The sequence below is a fragment of the Polypterus senegalus genome, chromosome 4 (genome assembly GCF_016835505.1).
Source record: "Polypterus senegalus isolate Bchr_013 chromosome 4, ASM1683550v1, whole genome shotgun sequence".
Classification (NCBI taxonomy): Eukaryota; Metazoa; Chordata; class Cladistia; order Polypteriformes; family Polypteridae; genus Polypterus; species Polypterus senegalus.
This window is the reverse complement of record NC_053157.1, coordinates 151,544,858-151,564,959: the sequence shown is the minus strand read 5'-3', so window position 1 is coordinate 151,564,959 and position 20,102 is coordinate 151,544,858. Positions and strand designations below refer to the sequence as shown.

Below are 20,102 nucleotides of genomic sequence, written 5' to 3'. Positions count from 1 at the left end.
TTTTACTTGCTTGAATGTGGATGGCAGGAACATGCTGTAAATTCTAGGGTCATGGTTCAGTTCCCAGTGACAACATTGTATTGTTTAACTAGTGAGACACTTGAACATGTCCAAAATAAAATGCTAAGAAGGCTTGATATAATTGACAGTAAACTTTCCACCCGTTGTTTACAAATGTAACAACTTGCACTAGATTATGAATTCTGAACATGTATATACTGTCTCCTAGGGTGTTATCAGTAGATGGGCTTGTGGGAAACATGCTTTAATCAAAATAAACCTTTCTGCCCACCAGTATAGTGGCCACCAGGTTGCCGCTACCTAAATTTTTGTGAATTCACAGAACAAATCTTGTCATAAGCTTTTGATTAAGACCAAGTTCAAGATTCTAACCTCATTAATTTGTGCTCAATTTTAATATGAACAGAGAGACAGACATCAACATTTTAAGCATACAGTACATATATATATATGTTGCATAGTTTTACTGCAGTGTGTATGCCTGATGAGCCCAGAATTAGGGCGAAACACGTGTTGCGTACTCTTTGCATTATTTGACAGTAAAACTATGCAACATTTTATGATCTGCTTCTCGCAGCTTAAGAGGGCACAGTGGCGGATGTTGGTCGACTTGCAGACCAATCACAAGCGTTACCTGGTAGGTAACCACCCATACAATCAGATTGTGATTCAGACAACAAATGCCATATATATATATATATATATATATATATATATATATATATATATATATATATATATATATATATATATATAAAGGAATTCTCACCTTTAATTTGTAAATGGTGCCAATTCAGTATGTTTTCTTGGGCCACAATTTTTCTATTCTTTCTTTACAGTTAAATATTCCAATTTGTTGATTTTGTTATATTTCAATCATCCAGAATTCTCTGTAGTGTATTTACAGGTTCTGTTTTCCATGTTTATAGCCTGTAATCTTTTCATTTTAGTGCTATGTAAATCTGTTACATAGATTGATTTGCATCACTTCCCTGAAAGTCTGGACTAGACCAGTCTGCCTGCTGTAATTGAACTCAGTCATTTAAAATTTTCTTGTCACAGAGAAATAGATGTATTGCTGAATGATAAACATGTAAAAGGTTACTACACATTGTTTAATTTATTTTTATTATATTTTATTATATTTTTATTTTATTATAGCACTTTTTAATAAGTGTAGGCTTAGAGTCCTGTAAATAGTTTACAGGTAACAAACTAATTACAAATTTTAAAAATTAATGGATTAATATATTTCATTTATATAGCACCTTTCCCATGCATTCTCATAAAATATAAATTACTTTGAACACACAGTAAAACAAAGCATTTTCATAATAATTAACATAAAAAGGTTCTAGTAATATATGTTTATTAAAATTATCTTTGAGATTTGGCCAGTTTGTAGGAAGAGAAGCAGAGGAGGATGAGGGAGGAGAGAAAAGAAAAAGTCCAGTCAGCAGCCTCTTTGGAAAATGTAAACCTTTATAGTAAACTCTTTTTACTAGGATCTGTCACACTCTTCCTGCTTCATGTAAAAACAAATCTAATACTGTAGTCAGTATCAGCAAAGACAGTTATGTCCATTACTGCATTTGATATAAGGGAAAAAGAAGGAAGTTTACCCTGAGGAGGTTATTGACTCTAATCAATAAAGAGGCATACTGTAAAAAAGGCATCTCAAGGGAACAAGACATAATAAGGATGCATAAAAAAGAGCCATTAATGAAACAGAGCTACTAGCTGCAATTATCTACTGTAGATATGTAAATAGGACCGTAAGAAGATGAGTTTGCAGTGTGCCGAAGAAATAGGCAATTTTGTTTGGTGTTAGCCAGATGCCTAATAAATCTGTTTGCCCTTTAAATATTGATTTATTTATTGACAGGTTTCTAAGTTAAAATGGGCTTGTCAGAAGGTAACATGGTACAGTTGATTCATGTGTTCTGAAATGATATGTCCCTACTGATGTAGATTGCACATAATCTATCATAGATTCCTTAAAGACAAATTAACAGGCTTCAATTGCCAGACGTATTGTGAACCTTAGCCATGTGATGAAGTGAGAGAAAAGTACATGAGACAAAGAGGAAACATGTTATTCTTGAAAGTACAGCAAGGCATGGCATGTATCACTTGGCAAGGTGGAAAAGATACATTTTTGTCTATTCTTGATAAGAAATACATATGCTACTGCTCCTGTGTATGTGGCTAGCTTGAAAATGTGTGTGCCAGTTGGTACTGTGGTATAGCAGCAGTAAGGAGCTGCTCTGCTTTATTAAATGCAGACAGCTTGTCAGCTGACTACAAGTAATAGCTATTAATGCATTAAAAATGCACTGAAAGTAGAAGACAAAGATGATAATTACACACTGGGCTATAAAAATATCCTATTTGAACTGAATAATAAAGGATTTGTAGTAAATAATGTGAAATGTGTATATACAAAGCAAACATTTTAACACCTTTGAGCTATAAAAAACTCTAGATGGCAGTAAAACAAAAAAAAAGATTTTTCTCTATCTAGGTGGGAATATGGCTAATGTATAAAATAGCTAAACAAGAATAGCACAAAGGTTCCATAGATTTTACATTTTTAGAATGAAGGAAAGTGGGAGGATGCCTGAGGAGTGGAGAAGAAGTGTACTGGTGCCAATATTTAGGAATAAGGGGGATGTGCAGGACTGTAGTAACTACAGGGGGATAAAATTGATGAGCCACAGCATGAAGTTATGGGAAAGAGTAGTGGAAGCTAGGTTAAGAAGTGAGGTGATGATTAGTGAGCAGCAGTATGGTTTCATGCCAAGATAAAGCACCACAGATGTGGTGTTTGCTCTGAGGGTGTTGATGGAGAAGTAGAGAGAAGGCCAGAAGGAGTTGCATTGTGGCTTTGTGGACCTGGAGAAAGGATATGATAGGGTACATTGAGAAGAATTGTGGTATTGTATGAGGAAGTCGGGAGTGGCAGAGAAGTATGTAAGAGTTGTACAGGATATGTATGAGGGAAGTGTGACCGTGGTGAGGTCTGTGGTAGGAGTGACAAATAGCATTCAAGGTGGAGGTAGGATTACATCAGGGATCGGTTCTGAGCCCTTCCTTATTTGCAATGGTGATGGACAGGTTGACAGACGAGATTAGACAGGAGTCCTCATGGACTATGATGTTTGCTGATGACATTGTGATCTGTAGCGAGAGTAGGGAGCACGTTGAGGAGACCCTGGAGAGATGGAGAATGAAGGTTTAGTAGGACCAAGACAGAATACATTTGTGTAAATGAGGGGGAGGTCAGTGAAATTGTGAGGATGCAAGAAGTAGAGTTGCCGAAGGTGGATGAGTTTAAATACTTGGGATCAACAGTACAGAGTAATGGGAATTGTGGAAGAGAGGTGAAAAAGAGAGTGCAGGCAGGGTGGAATGGGTGGAGAAGAATGCCAGGAGTAATTTGTGACAGACGGGTATCAGCAAGACTGAAAGGGAAGGTCTACAGGACGGTAGTGAGACCAGCTATGTTATATGGGTTGGAGATGGTAGCACTGACCAGAAAGCAGGAAAACAGAGCTGGAGGTGGCAGAGTTAAAGATGGTAAGATTTGCATTGGGTGTGACAAGGATTGATAAGATTAGAAATGAGTACATTAGAGGGTCAGCTCAAGTTGGATAGTTGGGAGACAAAGTCAGAGAGGTGAGATTGCATTGGTTTGGACATGTGCAGAGGAGAGATGCTGGGTGTATTGAGATGTTAAGGATGGAGCTGCCAGGCCAAAGGAAAACAGGAAGGCCTTAGAGAAGGTTTACGGATGTGGTGAGACAGGACATGCAGGTGATGGGTGTAACAGAACAAGATGCAGAGGATAGAAAGATATGGAAGAAGATGGTCTGCTGTGGCAACCCCTAACGGGAGAAGTCGTAAGAAGAAGTGAATCATACTTAATGAAAGCCTGTTGTCAGTCTTGAAAATGAACAATATATATGCCTATATCAAATAAATAAATTTAGAAAAAAACTAATATTGTCTTTTAAATTTTTTTTTGTGGATTTATTGACAAAAGTATTAGTGAGTGGCCCTGAAATTAAGAAAGATTTGTACCCTAAACTTGTGGATAGCAGTTTTGCAAAGTTTTCAATACCAGTGCATTGAAGTGATTAGTTTGAGGTTAGATTATTAATATTTGGTGCTGTAACAATAAAAGAGTGTTCTTTTGCACCTAATGTCTTGCTTTTCCAGACAGTATTTATAGTTTTTTTGCATTCAATACAATGTATTACTGTTATTATTAGTAATAGTATTTTTTTAATTACCAGAAATCTGCACTTGCAAAGTGTCAAGGTGATAAAATGGATAATGTGGAAAAGGAAAATAAAGACCTAAATCATGAAGTTAACCAGGTATGTTTTAATTACAATATATGGAAAATGTAATGATTTTTTGTATTGACCTTTATAGTTGAAAATAATTTAATTTTGTTGTTTATTTGTACAGTAATATAAAATTTTATTTTAAGAATAATTTTACTTTTTTAGGATATTGAAAAAGGAATTATATGTCCCTGTGATATAGGTCTTGGTATTTATTCAGCTCATATTAAATGTGGAGTTTGTACAGAGATGTGAATGTACTTTGTAATCAGAAAGGTAAATAACTTAAAAAACAAAACAAACAGTATGAAGACGTATGTGCATGCAAACTGTTATTTCATGTCCTTTCAAATGTCTTCACTAAGCTTTAGTATTAAGACATAGTTTGAAAGCATTAGTTCAAGGAAGAAGACCAACCTCTTCCTTGTTCCTTTCAGAAGCTAATAGAAACTAACAGGAAAGGCCCTATATAAATAAAATGTATTATTATTGTTATATTCTAATGTAGTATTTAGTTTGCAGCGATTTACAAGACTTTTAGCTCTTGAGGATTATTTGTTAGCATTGGACATTCTGAGATTTTAGATTTAGATTAAATCTTTATTAGCACAGTCTCTTTTAGCTTGTACCAAGATCTTGGAATACAGAATTCTTGTCACAGGTAAAGTTAGGAGATGACAGGGTCAATAGATTTTGGTCATGTATTTCTTTTCAATGTAAGAGACCTGGGACTCCAGATTGAGTTATAAAGAAATTTTTTTGTTTTTGTTTATATCTAACTGACAATCACACAGTGGTAAGCAGCCACCTTGTCTCTCTCAAGCTGTGTGTTACTCACAAAGTGCAAGTTGTCTTGATCATGTTTAGCCAACAGTATGATACTGATCACATACTGGTTATCTTGTTCTTTGAAGCTGTCAGTGTCATGATGAATGACAGCTATTTTTTGGGTCCACTGTTTCTCACCAGACAGCAGCTAATTTTCTTTGGTTCTTCTGGAAAGTTCCCAGGTATGCTGTGTTGGGTCTGTGCTGTCACTTGTCTTGCAAGGCGCAAACTATCTTGTTTTTGTTTAGTTAACCACCCTGGATAACTGTGTTTCTGCATTGTCCATAAAATTGCTGACATTCTAAGCACTACCTTGCCACTGTTTCTTCAGTGTGGTCAGTCAATTCTATTGAACTAGTGGCTTTCTTGTTCTTGTGCTTGTGCTTGTGCAACTGACCTTTGCTCTTAGGTGTCACCTATTTTTCTCATTTATGTTTTCCAAGTGCCTGCCATGCCTTGTTAGTGACAGTGGTTTATCTGAGCAGTTCTGTCTCTAACACTTCCCATAATCATGATGTTGTTTTGTCTTGCTTTAAGATGCCACGATTTTTAGTTTTCCCATCCGCGTTTTAACCTGTGCTTTTTGTGGCCATGAGTTTTGATCGTATTCCTATAAAATAATGTTTATGTGTGCAGGATTCTGAGCTTATACCTCTTACTTATGATTCTCACTTGAATTGTCTAGTACTTGTGTACCTAACCTTTTTCACAAAGAACCTTTTGTCATTTTCTAAGAGTTGTAAATTCTGCACATTTTTAATTTGATCTTCAAATAAAATAATGGTGCAATGATGTGGAAGGACATTTGAGCAAGGGTATAAAATTAAAAAACTGCTAACAAATGCTAATGGATCACTCACTGAAGGATATGCTACAGATGTAGTGTGCTTATGCAAGGTCAAAATAATATAACATAGAGTCTTCAGCAAAAAATACCCTCAAGTTGTAAATATGTTCTCTTAATCGAAATTTACTATTATGTTTTCCAGAGCCGAACACTCCCTAAAAATTCATTATTTTATTTTGTGGCCTAATGTTAACCATGAAACACTCCCACACCTCTGTCAAACTAGGTGACGAAGTATAAAATACTTTACATTTGAGAAAAACACTTAATGCAAGATCAGGTTCTTGAAACAAATACCTGTGAAGGTGCCACTTTAATGAACAATGGAAACTTAACAGGACAATTGATGAATAAATTCAGGATGCAGCAAGATTCTGGAAATATTTTTTTGTAATGTATAACAAATGTAGCTCTTCTCCTGGTATGTTTTAATTTGGTCTTTAAAACCACTGAGAGACTTTGGACAAGTCAACACGAAGAGCTTTCTCAGCATGATTGAGCTTTTGGATCGTGTAACCCAGTGTTAAAATAATTTAATAGCTGACCCATGAGTCTATAAAATATCTTAGCCGTTTTTATCACTGTGCCGGAGTCAAGCCAGCACCTTCAACTTGCTTTACATAAAACAAAAGCCACAAGATAATGCCATCCTTCTTGTACATGGTATAACCTGCTATGTAACTCAATTTATTATCATTTTTTTATTTTTATGAGTTAATATAATTGTACAACATGTAAAGTTTACACATTAATTCTTTGAAAAAGGACCATAATTCAATTTTTTATATAATAACTTGATTAATCATTTACTTTTGTATTTTTATTGAACCTACATTTAAACCTTTACCCTGGGCATGGTGCATTCATTTATCTCCTAAATACCCATAAGAAAGTATAATAATAACCATAAAGATTATTGTTGTGCAGTATTTCTGTATCAAACAAATGGATAAAAAATTATTTTCTCTTGCAAGTTTTCATTGTATGAGGGACAACGCACAAAAGAATGACGGTGTGCAGAAGTTAACAGAATGAGTTCTAGCCATTAGACATATCCTGTTAGATGACAGAAATGGGTTACCACATCCTGAGTTGACAGGATATGCTAGTTTTGGAATCTATCAAAAACTTCAGTGTGTAAACATGTAGTGTCATTGAAGAAATATACTGGGCAACTATACTGTTCAATGACTTTTGGGAAAATTCACTTAAGCTGTAGCAGGTGTAGGATGCCGCAAATGATGGCAAGGACTGGGTCTTAGAGTAGATAATGAGGTTGATTGAAGAAGATGATGAAAATATAGGAATGGGGCTAGTAAAAGATGACACAAGAAAGAAAATAATCAGTGTAACACAGGGTAAAAGTGGACAGAAAAACATTTTACATGTCAGCAGATTCAATGATCTTTTTGTGGGAGAACATAGGGGCATATTGCAGCAACAAGCACTATTTCTTTTGCCACAGGGTTTGTGCTTTAACCAAAAATTTTGTTTCTTTTCCAAAATTATGAGCAGGTTATAGGTCACATTTTGTATTTGACTTTTGTGACAACAGTTATTTTCAAGTAAATATATACCGTATATATTTTATTTTTGTCTTATTTCCCCACATTCAATTTTACTTTGATTTTAATGCCCAAAAGAATTTTTGCTTTCTGAAAATATCTTCTGCCAAAAATTGCTTTTTATTAAAGTTATTTAAAAAGGGATTATTTAATTGTTACAGTATGATACAAAATACAGTTTCATAACTGAGGCACTGAAAGGTTCACATAAGTTTTTTTCAGGATGAATTAGTGTAGTGAATGGTGACTACTGTATGTATCTATTATGTTTTAAAAATAGGGGATTTGTCAGATATGAGGGAGAGCTAATTCTGTTCCCCCAGAATTGGGTGTCAGAGAGGAGTTAGACATGAACTGGTTATCAAGCCATCATACATTACTCTATAAACTTTGCGACAACAGTCCTCAGCACAAGCTTACCATATATGAGCATGCAGAGAACATTGAAATTATATAGAGAGTGAACTAAAACCAAAATTCACACTGTTGCCAAATTGATTTGAAACAAAAGTAGCAAAGTGCCAATGCTTCATCCTTGAAATTGATGTAAGATAAATAAGAGATACAAATGATATTAGCAAAAAACTAAAAGCAATAATTGTTGAGTAATATGTCAGGAAGTAACAGGAACAGATATGAGGCAAGTTCTAATGCTTGCAATTGTACATTAACATTAAATGCCGTATTTTCAGCCAACAAAGAGACAGATTCCCTTATAGGTCTACATTGGTGTACTTTTTCTATGTAACGCTTTGTCCAAAATACATGGCAAATCCCTTGAGCAGTGTTTCACTAGCTTTTTAAAATCCAGTTTGCTTTTTCAGTTCCATATATGGAACATTGTGGTCAGCAACACAGGACAGGAGGGCTGTACTTTCTCCGGTCCTGTTCAGCCTATTTACATCGGTCTTCCAATACAACTCGTAGTCCTGCCATGTGTAAAAGTTCACTGATGACACTGCTATCGTGGGCTGCATCAGGAGTGGGCAGGAGGAGGAGTATAGGAATCTAATCAAGGACTTTGTTAAATTGTTGCGACTCAAACCACCTACAACTGAACACCAGCAAAACCAAGGAGCTGGTAGTGGATTTTAGGAGGACCAGGCCCCTCATTGACCCCGTGATCATCAGAGGTGACTGTGTGCAGAGGGTGCAGACCTATAAATATCTGGGAGTGCAGCTGGATGATAAATTGGACTGGACTGCCAATACTGATGCTCTGTGCAAGAGAGGACAGAGCCGACTATACTTCCTTAGAAGGCTGGTGTCTCTTAGCATCTGCAATAAGATGCTGCAGATGTTCTATCAGCTCCCTCTTCTACGCGGTGGTGTGCTGGGGAGGCAGCATAAAGAAGAGGGACGCCTCACACCTGGACAAACTGGTGAGGAAGGTAGGCTCTATTGTAGGCATGGCGCTAGACAGTTTGACTTCCGTGGCAGAGCGACAGGCGCTGAGCAGGCTTCTGTCAATCATGGAGAATCCACTGCATCCACTGAACAGTATCATCACCAGACAGAGGAGCAGCTTCAGCAACAGACTGCTGTCACTCTCCTGCTCTTCTGACAAATTGAGGAGATCGTTCCTCCCCCACACTATGCAACTCTTCAGTTCCACCCGGAGGGGTAAACGTTAACATTATACAGAGTTATTGTCTGTTATACCTGCATTTTTATCACTCTTTAATTTAATATTGTTTTTTTGTCATTATACTGCTACTGGTGTATGTGAATTTCCCCTTGGGATTAATAAAGTATCTATCTATCTATCTATATATATATATATATATATATATATATATATATATATATATATATATATACACTCACCTAAAGGATTATTAGGAACACCATACTAATATGGTGTTTGACCCTCTTTTGCCTTCACAACTGCCTTAATTCTACGTGGCATTGATTCAACAAGGTGCTGAAAGCATTCTTTAGAAATGTTGGCCCATATTGATAGGATAGCATCTTGCAGTTGATGGAGATTTGTGGGATGCACATCCAGGGCACGAAGCTCCCGTTCCACCACATCCCAAAGATGCTCTATTGGGTTGAGATCTGGTGACTGTGGTGGCCATTTTAGTACAGTGAACTCATTGTCATGTTCAAGAAACCAGTTTGAAATGATTCGAGCTTTGTGACATGGTGCATTATCCTGCTGGAAGTAGCCATCAGAGGATGGGTACATGGTGGTCATGAAGGGATGGACATGGTCAGAAACAATGCTCAGGTAGCCCGTGGCATTTAAACGATGCCCAATTGGCACTAAGGGGCCTAAAGTGTGCCAAGAAAACATCCCCCACACCATTACACCACCACCACCAGCCTGCACAGTGGTAACAAGGCATGATGGATCCATGTTCTCATTCTGTTTACGCCAAATTCTGACTCTACCATTTGAATGTCTCAACAGAAATTGAGACTCATCAGACCAGGCAACATTTTTCCAGTCTTCAACTGTCTAATTTTGGTGAGCTCGTGCAAATTGTAGCCTCTTTTTCCTATTTGTAGTGGAGATGAGTGGTACCCGGTGGGGTCTTCTGCTGTTGTAGCCCATCTGCCTCAAGGTTGTGCATGTTGTGGCTTCACAAATGCTTTGCTGCATACCTCGGTTGTAACGAGTGGTTATTTCAATCAAAGTTGCTCTTCTATCAGCTTGAATCAGTGGGCCCATTCTCCTCTGACCTCTAGCATCAACAAGGCATTTTCACCCACAGGACTGCCGCATAATGGATGTTTTTCCCTTTTCACACCATTCTTTGTAAACCCTAGAAATGGTTGTGCGTGAAAATCCCAGTAACTGAGCAGATTGTGAAATACTCAGACCGGCCCATCTGGCACCAACAACCATGCCACGCTCAGAATTGCTTAAATCACCTTTCTTTCCCATTCTGACATTCAGTTTGGAGTTCAGGAGATTGTCTTGACCAGGACCACACCCCTAAATGCATTGAAGCAACTGCCATGTGATTGGTTGATTAGATAATTGCATTAATGAGAAATTAAACAGGTGTTCCTAATAATCCTTTAGGTGAGTGTATATACACTCTTGATAGCCTCTTTTTGAAGCTTGATGTAGGATATGTTTAGGTAGAAGCTGCAGTACTCTAAGGGATAAATGTGAATTGACTGTCACAGTTCACAAGCATTATTTTAAACAGCTTATTCAGTCTTTACACAAAAATGATCATGATCAATTCTACTTTCATATTTGGTATCATTCTACACCTTGTTAATGAAATGAGTTGGTCTCCATAGAAGAACATTTAGACATTAGGTGGGGCGGGTTATGTACAATACCTATAAAGTTTACTCAAAGGGTAGTCTATATCTATACCTTAATTTCCATGGAACATCAATAGAAAGGGGTGCCATGGTGGCGCAGTGGTAGCTCTGCTGCCTTGTAGTTAGGAGACCCGGGTTTGCTTCCTGGGTCCTCCTTGCATGGAGTTTGCATGTTCTTCCCGTGTCTGCATGGGTTTCCTCCGGGTGCTCCGGTTTCCTCCCACAGTCCAAAGACATGCAGGTTAGGTACATTGGCGAATCTAATTTGTCCCTAGTGTGTGCTTGGTGTGTGGGTGTGTGTGCGCTCTGCGGTGGGCTGGCACCCTGCCCAGGGTTTGTTTCCTGCCTTGCACCCTTTGTTGGCTTGTATTGGCTCCAGCAGACCCCTGTGACCCTGTAGTTAGGATATAGTGGGTTGGATAATGGATGAATGGATGGATCAATAGAAAGCTAGCACACATTCCTGGACCTACAGATCTCAAATGTCAAGATCACAACCCTAAGGGCATTCTGAGCAAATCAAAAGAAAAAAATTAATTTGGAGTGATGGCGAAGATAGTTTTGAAATTTTGTCATTACACTATAAAATATATTCTGAAAAGTGGTTTCACTTTTTTATACATTAATATGGATGTCTAGGACAGCAGGTCAGAGCAACAACTACTGCTGAAAGATGATTCCAATTACCATAAATACAAATAGTTCCTACATCTTCTGTGTAACAGGTGATATCACATGAAACATAGACCATTTGGCTCATAAACAGTTTTATATAAGTGGATGAAAAACACTGATTATTTTTGTTTCCATTTGTTGACTGTTTATATTTTTTCACTACTAACTGCCCTTTGTATTGTTTACTGTATTATATTCTGTATTGTATATTGTAACATATTGCATAATGCATTATTTCTGGAAGAATCGAGTAAAAATTAATGTCATTGCTTAAAATAAAATCAAGAGAAACACAGTAAATATTGAAAAGCTGACTTTTTTTTCAAAGTAGCTTTAACATTCACCTACTTTTTCATCGTGCAGATATGTAATAACACTTTTTTATTTTATTTTTTACACTTACTATACATGAGAGAGCATGCATTCCAATGCACATGTTGCAAATTGTAATTTCAGCCTTGAGCTCAAACTGCCTATTGAAGAATAAATCGCTAAATTGTAATGTTTTACATATCGTTTTTGAAACATAACAGTTACCAGAAAAGCTCATTTTACTGTAAATACAGATAAAAGAACAGCAGAATGTCATGTTTTACACAGCCAATTCACGTAATATTACACCTTTACAATAAGTGGTATCCTCTGAAAAAACAATGAAGAGTCTAATGAAATTTGCAATGGATTAGTGCTGATTGATGGAGACTGCAGTTAACTTGATACTGCCTGGTAAAAAGGATTCAGTGTAAGCATGCACTATATGCTGTATTTGAACCATTCTCAAAAAGGTTGCAAATAAGCTTTTCCATCTTTGTTGCTGTGTGTAAGATCCATACTGTAACTCTCAGTAGTTTTTAATTAGGATTCATTTTGATTATTAGTTATTTGTTTTTTTTAATAACAGGAACTAAATAAACATTTACTGAACTCATACTCATACATGTTGCATATGTGTTTTTAATTTCATTTATATTGAGTTCCACAAAGATACAGTATGTAAGGTAATAACACATCGCCTAGCGATTTTCTTAAAATCTACCTATTTTAAGCCCATCCATCCATCCATCCATCCATCCATCCATCCTCTTCCGCTTATCCGAAGTCGGGTCGCGGGGCAGCAGCAAGCAGAGAGGCCCAGACTTCCCTCTCCCGGCCACTTCTTCCAGCTCTTCGGGAGAATCCCAAAGGCGTTCCCAGGCCAGCCAGGAGACATAGTCCCTCCAGCGTGTCCTGGGTCTTCCCCGGGGCCTCCTCCCGGTTGGACGTGCCGGAACACCTCACCAGGGAGGCGTCCAGGAGGCATCCTGATCAGATGCCCGAGCCACCTCATCTGACTCCTCTCGATGCGGAGGAGCAGCGGCTCTACTCTGAGCCTCTCCCGGATGACTGAGCTTCTCACCCTATCTTTAAGGGAAAGCCCAGACACCCTGCGGAGGAAACTCATTTCAGCGCTTGTATTAGCGATCTCGTTCTTTCGGTCACTACCCATAGCTCATGACCATAGGTGAGGGTAGGAGCGTAGATCGACTGGTAAATTGAGAGCTTTGCCTTACGGCTCAGCTCCTTTTCACCACGACAGACCGATGCAGAGCCCGCATCACTGCGGACGCCGCACCGATCCGCCTGTCGATCTCACGCTCCATTCTTCCCTCACTCGTGAACAAGACCCCAAGATACTTGAACTCCTCCACTTGGGGCAGGATCTCTCCCCCAACCCTGAGAGGGCACTCCACCCTTTTCGGCTGAGGACCATGCTCTGGATTTGGAGGTGCTGATTCTCATCCCAGCCGCTTCACACTCAGCTGCGAACCGATCCAGAGAGCTGAAGATCACGGCCTGATGAAGCAAACAGGACAACATAATCTGCAAAAAGCAGTGACCCAATACTGAGTCCACCAAACCGGACCCCTTCAACACCCTGGCTGCGCCTAGAAATTCTGTCCATAAAAGTTATGAACAGAATGGTGACAAAGGGCAGCCCTGGCGAGTCCAACTCTCACTGGAAGCGGGCTCGACTTACTGCGGCAATGCGGACCAAGCTCTGACACGGTTGTACAGAGACCGAACAGCTCTTATCAGGGGTCCGGTACCCCATACTCCCGAGCACCCCCACAGGATTCCCGAGGGACACGGTCGAATGCCTTTTCCAAGTCCACAAAACACATGTAGACCGGTCGGGCAAACTCCCATGCACCCTCAGGACTCTGCTAAGGGTGAAGAGCTGGTCCACTGTTCGCGACCAGGGCGAAAACCACACTGTTCCTCCTGAATCCGAGGTTGACTATCCGGCGGACCCTCCTCTCCAGAACCCCGAATAGACTTTTCCAGGGAGGCTGAGGAGTGTGATCCCTCTATAGTTGGAACACACCCTCCGGTCCCCTTTTAAAGAGGGGACCACCACCCCGGTCTGCCAATCCAGAGGCACTGTCCCGATGTCCATGCGATGTTGCAGAGCCGTGTCAACCAAGACAGTCCTACAACATCCAGAGCCTTAAGGAACTCCGGGCGTATCTCATCCACCCCGGGGCCCTGCCACCAAGGAGTTTTTTGACCACCTCGGTGACTTCAGTCCCAGAGATGGGAGAGCCCACCTCAGAGTCCCCAGGCTCTGCTTCCTCGTGGAAGGCATGTTAGTGGGATTGAGGAGGTCTTGAAGTACTCCTCCCACCGACCCACAACGTCAGTGAGGTCAGCAGCGCACCATCCCCACCATATACGGTGTTGACACTGCACTGCTTCCCCTCCTGAGGCGCGGACGGTGGACCAGAATCTCCTCGAAGCCGTCGAAAGTGTTCTCCATGGCCTCTCCAAACTCCTCCCATGCCCGAGTTTTGCCTCAGCAACAACAAGCAGCGTTCGCTTGGCCTGCGGTACCTATCAGCTGCCTCCAGAGACCCACAGGACAAAAAGTCCTATAGGACTCCTTCTTCAGCTTGACGGCATCCCTCACGCGGTGTCCACCAGCGGGTTGGGGATTGCCGCCACGACAGCACCGACCACCTTGCCACAGCTCCGGTCATCAACAATAGAGGCACGGAACATGGCCCATTGGACTCAATGTCCCCACCTCCCTCGGGGCGTGGTTGAAGTTCTGCGGAGGTGGGAGTTGAAGCTACTTCTGACAGGGGACTCTGCCAGCCGTTCCCAGCAGACCCTCACAACACGTTTGGGCCTACCAGGTCTGACCGGCATCTTCCCCACCATGAAGCCAACTCACCACCAGGTGGTGATCAGTTGACAGCTCCGCCCCTCTCTTCACCCGAGTGTCCAAGACATATGGCGCAAGTCCGGCGACACGACCACAAAGTCGATCATCGACCTGAGGCCTAGGGTGTCCTGGTGCCAAGTGCACATATGAACACCCTTATGCTTGAACATGGTGTTGTTATGGACAATCCATGGCGAGCACAGAAGTCCAATAACAAAACACCGCTCGGGTTCAGATCGGGGCCATTCCTCCCAATCACGCCCTTCCAGGTCTCACTGTCATTGCCCGTGAGCATTGAAGTCTCCCAGCAAAGCGAGGGAATCCCAGAAGGTATGCCCTCTAGCAACCCCTCAGAGACTCCAAAAGGGTGGATACTCCAAACTGCTGTTCGGCGCATATGCACAAACAACAGTCAGGACCCTTCCCCACACCGAAGGCGGAGGGAGGCCACCCTCTGTCCACGGGGTAAACCCCAATGCACAGGCTCCAGTGGGGGCAATAAGTATGCCCACACCTGCTCGGCCTCTCACCGGGGGCAACTCCAGAGTGGTAGAGAGTCCAGCCCCTCTCAAGGAGATTGGTTCCAGAGTCCAAGCTGTGCGTCGAGGTGAGTCCGACTATATCTAGCGGAACCTCTCGACCTCGCACTAGCTCAGGCTCCTTCCCTTCAGAGAGGTGACATTCCACGTCCCAAGAGCCAGTTTCTGTAGCCGAGGATCAGACCGCCAAGGTCCCGCCTGGCCACCACCCAACTCACACTGCACCCAACCTCCTTGGCCCCTCCCATAGGTGGTGAGCCCATGGGGAGGAGGACCCACGTTACCTCTTCCGGCTGTGCCTGGCCGAGCCCATGGGTGCAGGCCCGGCCACCAGGCGCTCGCCATCGAGCCCCACCTCCAGGCCTGGCTCCAGAGGGGGGCCCCGGTGACCAGCGTCGGGCAAGGGAAAGCGTCGTCCAAAGTTTTTGCTCTTCATCGGAGGTTTGTTGAACCGCTCTTTGTCTCATCCCTCACCTAGGACCAGTTTGCCTTGGGTGGCCCTACCAGGGGCATAAAGCCCCGGACAACATAGCTCCTAGGATCATTGGGACACGCAAACCCCTCCACGATAAGGTGACGGTTCAAGGAGGAGAGCCCAGGACAGTTAATTTATTTTAGGTTTTGGGACGCCATTCATTTTTTTTCTGTATTAATATATATTTAAAAGCTGTTGTTATATATCTACCAAACACTGAGATTAAACTAAATATCAAGACAAGGCTATAAAGTTACATTCAGTAGGAAATTCATATTTGGCTTCCCAGCTTAAATGCCAATTTAATGTGTAACCTTGAGTAAATTACCTGTCTGGGTTTCATATGTGGCAGTAATCCTTTGACTGAGATATGAAAAATCACTGGTTTATTGTAAGCCGCTCAGTGGCAGGTTTTGATATGTAGGTCATAATTACATGAAATAAAAAACATTATTTATCAAAGAATCTGACAGAAGACTGTGTCAGAAATACTTCATTTGTTGTTCATTTCCTCTATATTGCATTTTGTGAAAGTTTAAATTTAAATTCAAATGGTTGATCATTTGAATATAAACCCAGGCACAGGTTTTCTTTTATTTAATAATAACTTAATAGAATAAAAAAAAAAAAATATTTGAAGATGAAATTTGTAAAAAAAATCTAAAATTGATGTTTTCTGATGTACTTGTAAAAGTCATATGCTCACTTGATTTACATTAAGAGGTGTATGTTTTTAATTTTAGTGCAGAACAAAGATATATCCATTACTGTTTAAACAATTAGAAAACTATTTTATTGCTTATGGTTTGTAGCGGGTGGCACGGTGGCGCTGCTGTCTCACAGTTAAGAGACCCGGGTTCGCTTCCCGAGTCCTCCCTGCGTGGAGTTTGCATGTTCTCCCCATGTCTGCATGGGTTTCCTCCATGTACTCCGGTTTCCTCCCACAGTCCAAAGACATGCAGGTTAGGTGGATTCTGAATTGTCCCTAGTGTGGGTGTGTGTATGTGCACTCTGCGGTGGGCTTGCGCCCTGCCCGGGGTTTATTTCCTGCCTTGCGCCCTGTGTTGGCTGGGATTGGCTCCAGCAGACCCCTGTGGCCCTGTAGTTAGGATATAGCGGGTTGGATAATGGATGGATGAATGGTTTGTAGCTTGTCAGGAAATGAAAATATTTAATTAGCACTGGTGAGTGTTTGCAGACAACTCTTCCATTTGCTGCTGTACTTAACTGCCCAGTGCTACTTATAACATGTAACTCTTTAGACGCTCTAAACAGATTAACCAGGGGTGTGGTTATTATTTGGGACATTGGCTGAGTAGAAAACACTGCAGTGAATGGGGCATTTGACAGTATTTGTAGGGACAGTGATAAAAAAGAGTCCTGTGCACAGCTCCAGTGTGCATATGATACACCTACACTCCATTGCTGCATTGGCATGCAAGGTTGTTCCATAACTTTAATGGCATGCCTTATTTGCGCTACAAAGCTGAAATCACATGGCATTCCTTGCAAAAGTGTTGCAGTTATTTCACCCATCATTTTGTGAGTGCCAAAATTTGTGTAAATAAATTACATTTAAACTTAATTGCATCCCCATTTTGGCATATATGAGTGTTTTTATCAGTGTGTTAGCAACTAAAATACTGACTAAAATCATAAGTTTGAGATGTACTACCACAAAATGAGACTGAAGGGCTGAAGTCAGGGAAAGATATAACTCCTCCAGAAAATAGCTGACTTTGTGACTCTGGCTCTGACCTTGCAGCTCTCCTCCTGATTGATACTGTGACTACCCTCACTCCCTGTTTTAGATATCTACTTCTTGGTATTATATTTCAATACAAACTTGTTCTACTTATCCAGTTTATGGACATTTTATATTTTTGTTAGAGTAATCTTAATTTGTCATTTTAAAAACAGAAATCATTTTTCTGCTATTGTTGCCTTGATTTCCTTGTCTGAAACCAGAGTCATCTGCTTCTTTTTGTTATTTTTACTGAAGCCTGCCATAATAAGTAAAGTTCCCTTTATTAGAGTTGACTAGTTGTATCCAGTGTTTTTAACTTTGAAATTGTTCTCATCCGAAGGCCATACTATTGTCAGAAACAAAGAGCAAAGAGAAAGAAATTTTGTAAGAGCTAGCCTCAGTGTGGAAGAAAAGTTTTTTTTTGGTTACAGTATCACCACATTCTATTCTGTGGGTTTTACTCTGTCATTGTCATTTCATTCTACTATGTTGGATAGATCCTTTCCCTAGTAACATCCTTTAGGGAATTCACAGTTTCTGTTATGCTAGATACAACCTTACCAATGTTGCGTTGGTCTATGTTGGGTTTAACAGTTTGCACTACATGATAAACCTCCTGTAGGTGCTCAGAACATTAAAAAAAATCAGATGGGAACAGGCTATTAGGCCCAACAAAGCTTGCCAGTCCTATCCACTTAATTCCTAAAAAAATAATGTCAATTCAAGTTTTGAAGGTACCCTAAAGCCCATACCATACTACTAGGCAACTTATTCCATATGCCTAGGGTTCACAGTGTGAAGAAAAACTTCACAATGTTCGCGTGAAATTTACTCTTAACATGTTTCCAACTGTGTACTCATTTTCTCATTGAAGTAATTTTACAGTCTCTGTCCTCTGTACTAAATGTCTTCTTAATTTAAAACACTTCAGTTATGTCACCTCTTAATCTCATTTTGCTTAACTGAAAAGGCTCAGGTCTTTTAATCTTTCTTCATAACTCATCCCCTGCAGTCAAGGAATCAGCCTTGTCACTCTTCTCTGGACTTTTTTGTCTCTGTCTTTTTTGTAATCTAGAGACCAAAACTGCACACAGTACTCCAGATGAGGCCTCACCAGTGTGTTATAAAGCTTGGGTGAAACCTCCCTGGACGTTTACTCTATACATTGTGCTACAAAACCTAACATTCATATCAGCCTTTTTATGGCCTCTGAACACTGTCTGAAAGGTGATAGTGATGAGTCCACTACAACTCCCAAATCCTTCTAATATGGTGCAATTTTTAGACCACCTCCCATTGTGTATCCAAATCTCACATTTTTGCTTCCTACATGTAATGATTTAGATTTGCTAACATCAAATTTAATCTGCCACAAATCTGATATTCTCAAGAATGTATGCTGTCCAAGTCCCTCTGCAATGATTCAGCATTACAACATTATCTGTCAATCCACATAGCTTGGTATTATCTGCATTTAATCACCTTGTTGATTATATTCCTATACAAATCTATCTATCTATCTATCTATCTATCTATCTATCTATCTATCTATCTATCTATCTATCTATCTATCTATCCATGACTTGATATTTTTCTTTATATATATATATATATATATATATATATATATATATATATATATATATATATATATATATATATTGTCGCAGTAGGGGGCAGTAGTGCTCCCTTGAACCCTCAGGTACCACGCCAAACACCTGGTAAAAGTTCTACAATTATTCTTTTTATTATAATAATGTTCACCAAGCACCCTCCACTCCACTATATTCATGAACCACAATAACAATAATAAATCAACAATCCTCCACTCCCAGACGCGTTGCCCTCATACCACCCAGCTCAGCTCAGTGTCTGGGAGTTCCCAGAGTCCTTTTATTCCTCCTGACCCGGAAGTCTTTCTGCCCAACAGTTCCACAAGTCCTTATTCCTTCCGGGTCAGAGTAAACAGTACTTTTCTTCACCCCGTTCATGATGAACTTCTGGGTCATGGTGCCCAAATGAGTCCATTGGCCTCCCGACAGCGACTCCCAGTGGCCCCCAAGGTATCCAGCAGGGCTGTGTATAAAAACTACATAGTCCATGAGGCCCTGCTGGAATTCGGGGCCCGTATATGCTCTCAGGAGAGCTCCTCCTAGCGGCCAGGGGATGAGGGCCGGAGTAAAATGCCGGCAATCCACCACAATATATATATATATATATATATATATATATATAAATATAAAGAATGACAGTGGCTCTAGCACTGTTCTTCACTCAGTAACCCTCTGCTTCCTGTGTTTTTTCACTTCTGCACCCATTTACACACTACACCCTGAACTCTGACCTCTTTTAGTTTAATGTCCAACCTCTCATGTGGGACCTTATCAAATGCTTTCTGAAAGTCAACATAAATAATATATGCTGCACTTTTATCATATCCGCTTTTTTATCATAGAATTCCTGCATGTTAGTAAAACATGACCCCACATTTATCTGAACCCACAATGTTCAGTAAATCTCCTGTCCTTGCCATGTACTGCTCAATCTTATCCTTAATAAT

General features: G+C 40.4%; 1 protein-coding gene across 3 annotated transcripts in view; it reads left to right on the top strand.

Moving 5' to 3' along the window:
- Positions 1-20,102, top strand: part of slc2a9l2 (solute carrier family 2 member 9, like 2) — a 185,525-nt gene that overhangs the window by 11,999 nt on the left and 153,424 nt on the right. For all 3 annotated transcript variants that reach the window (XM_039751487.1, XM_039751489.1, XM_039751488.1), the window contains exon 2: positions 4,320-4,403. In XM_039751487.1, the coding sequence (XP_039607421.1) occupies positions 4,320-4,403 (84 nt within the window). The remainder of the gene's footprint in view (positions 1-4,319; positions 4,404-20,102) is intronic.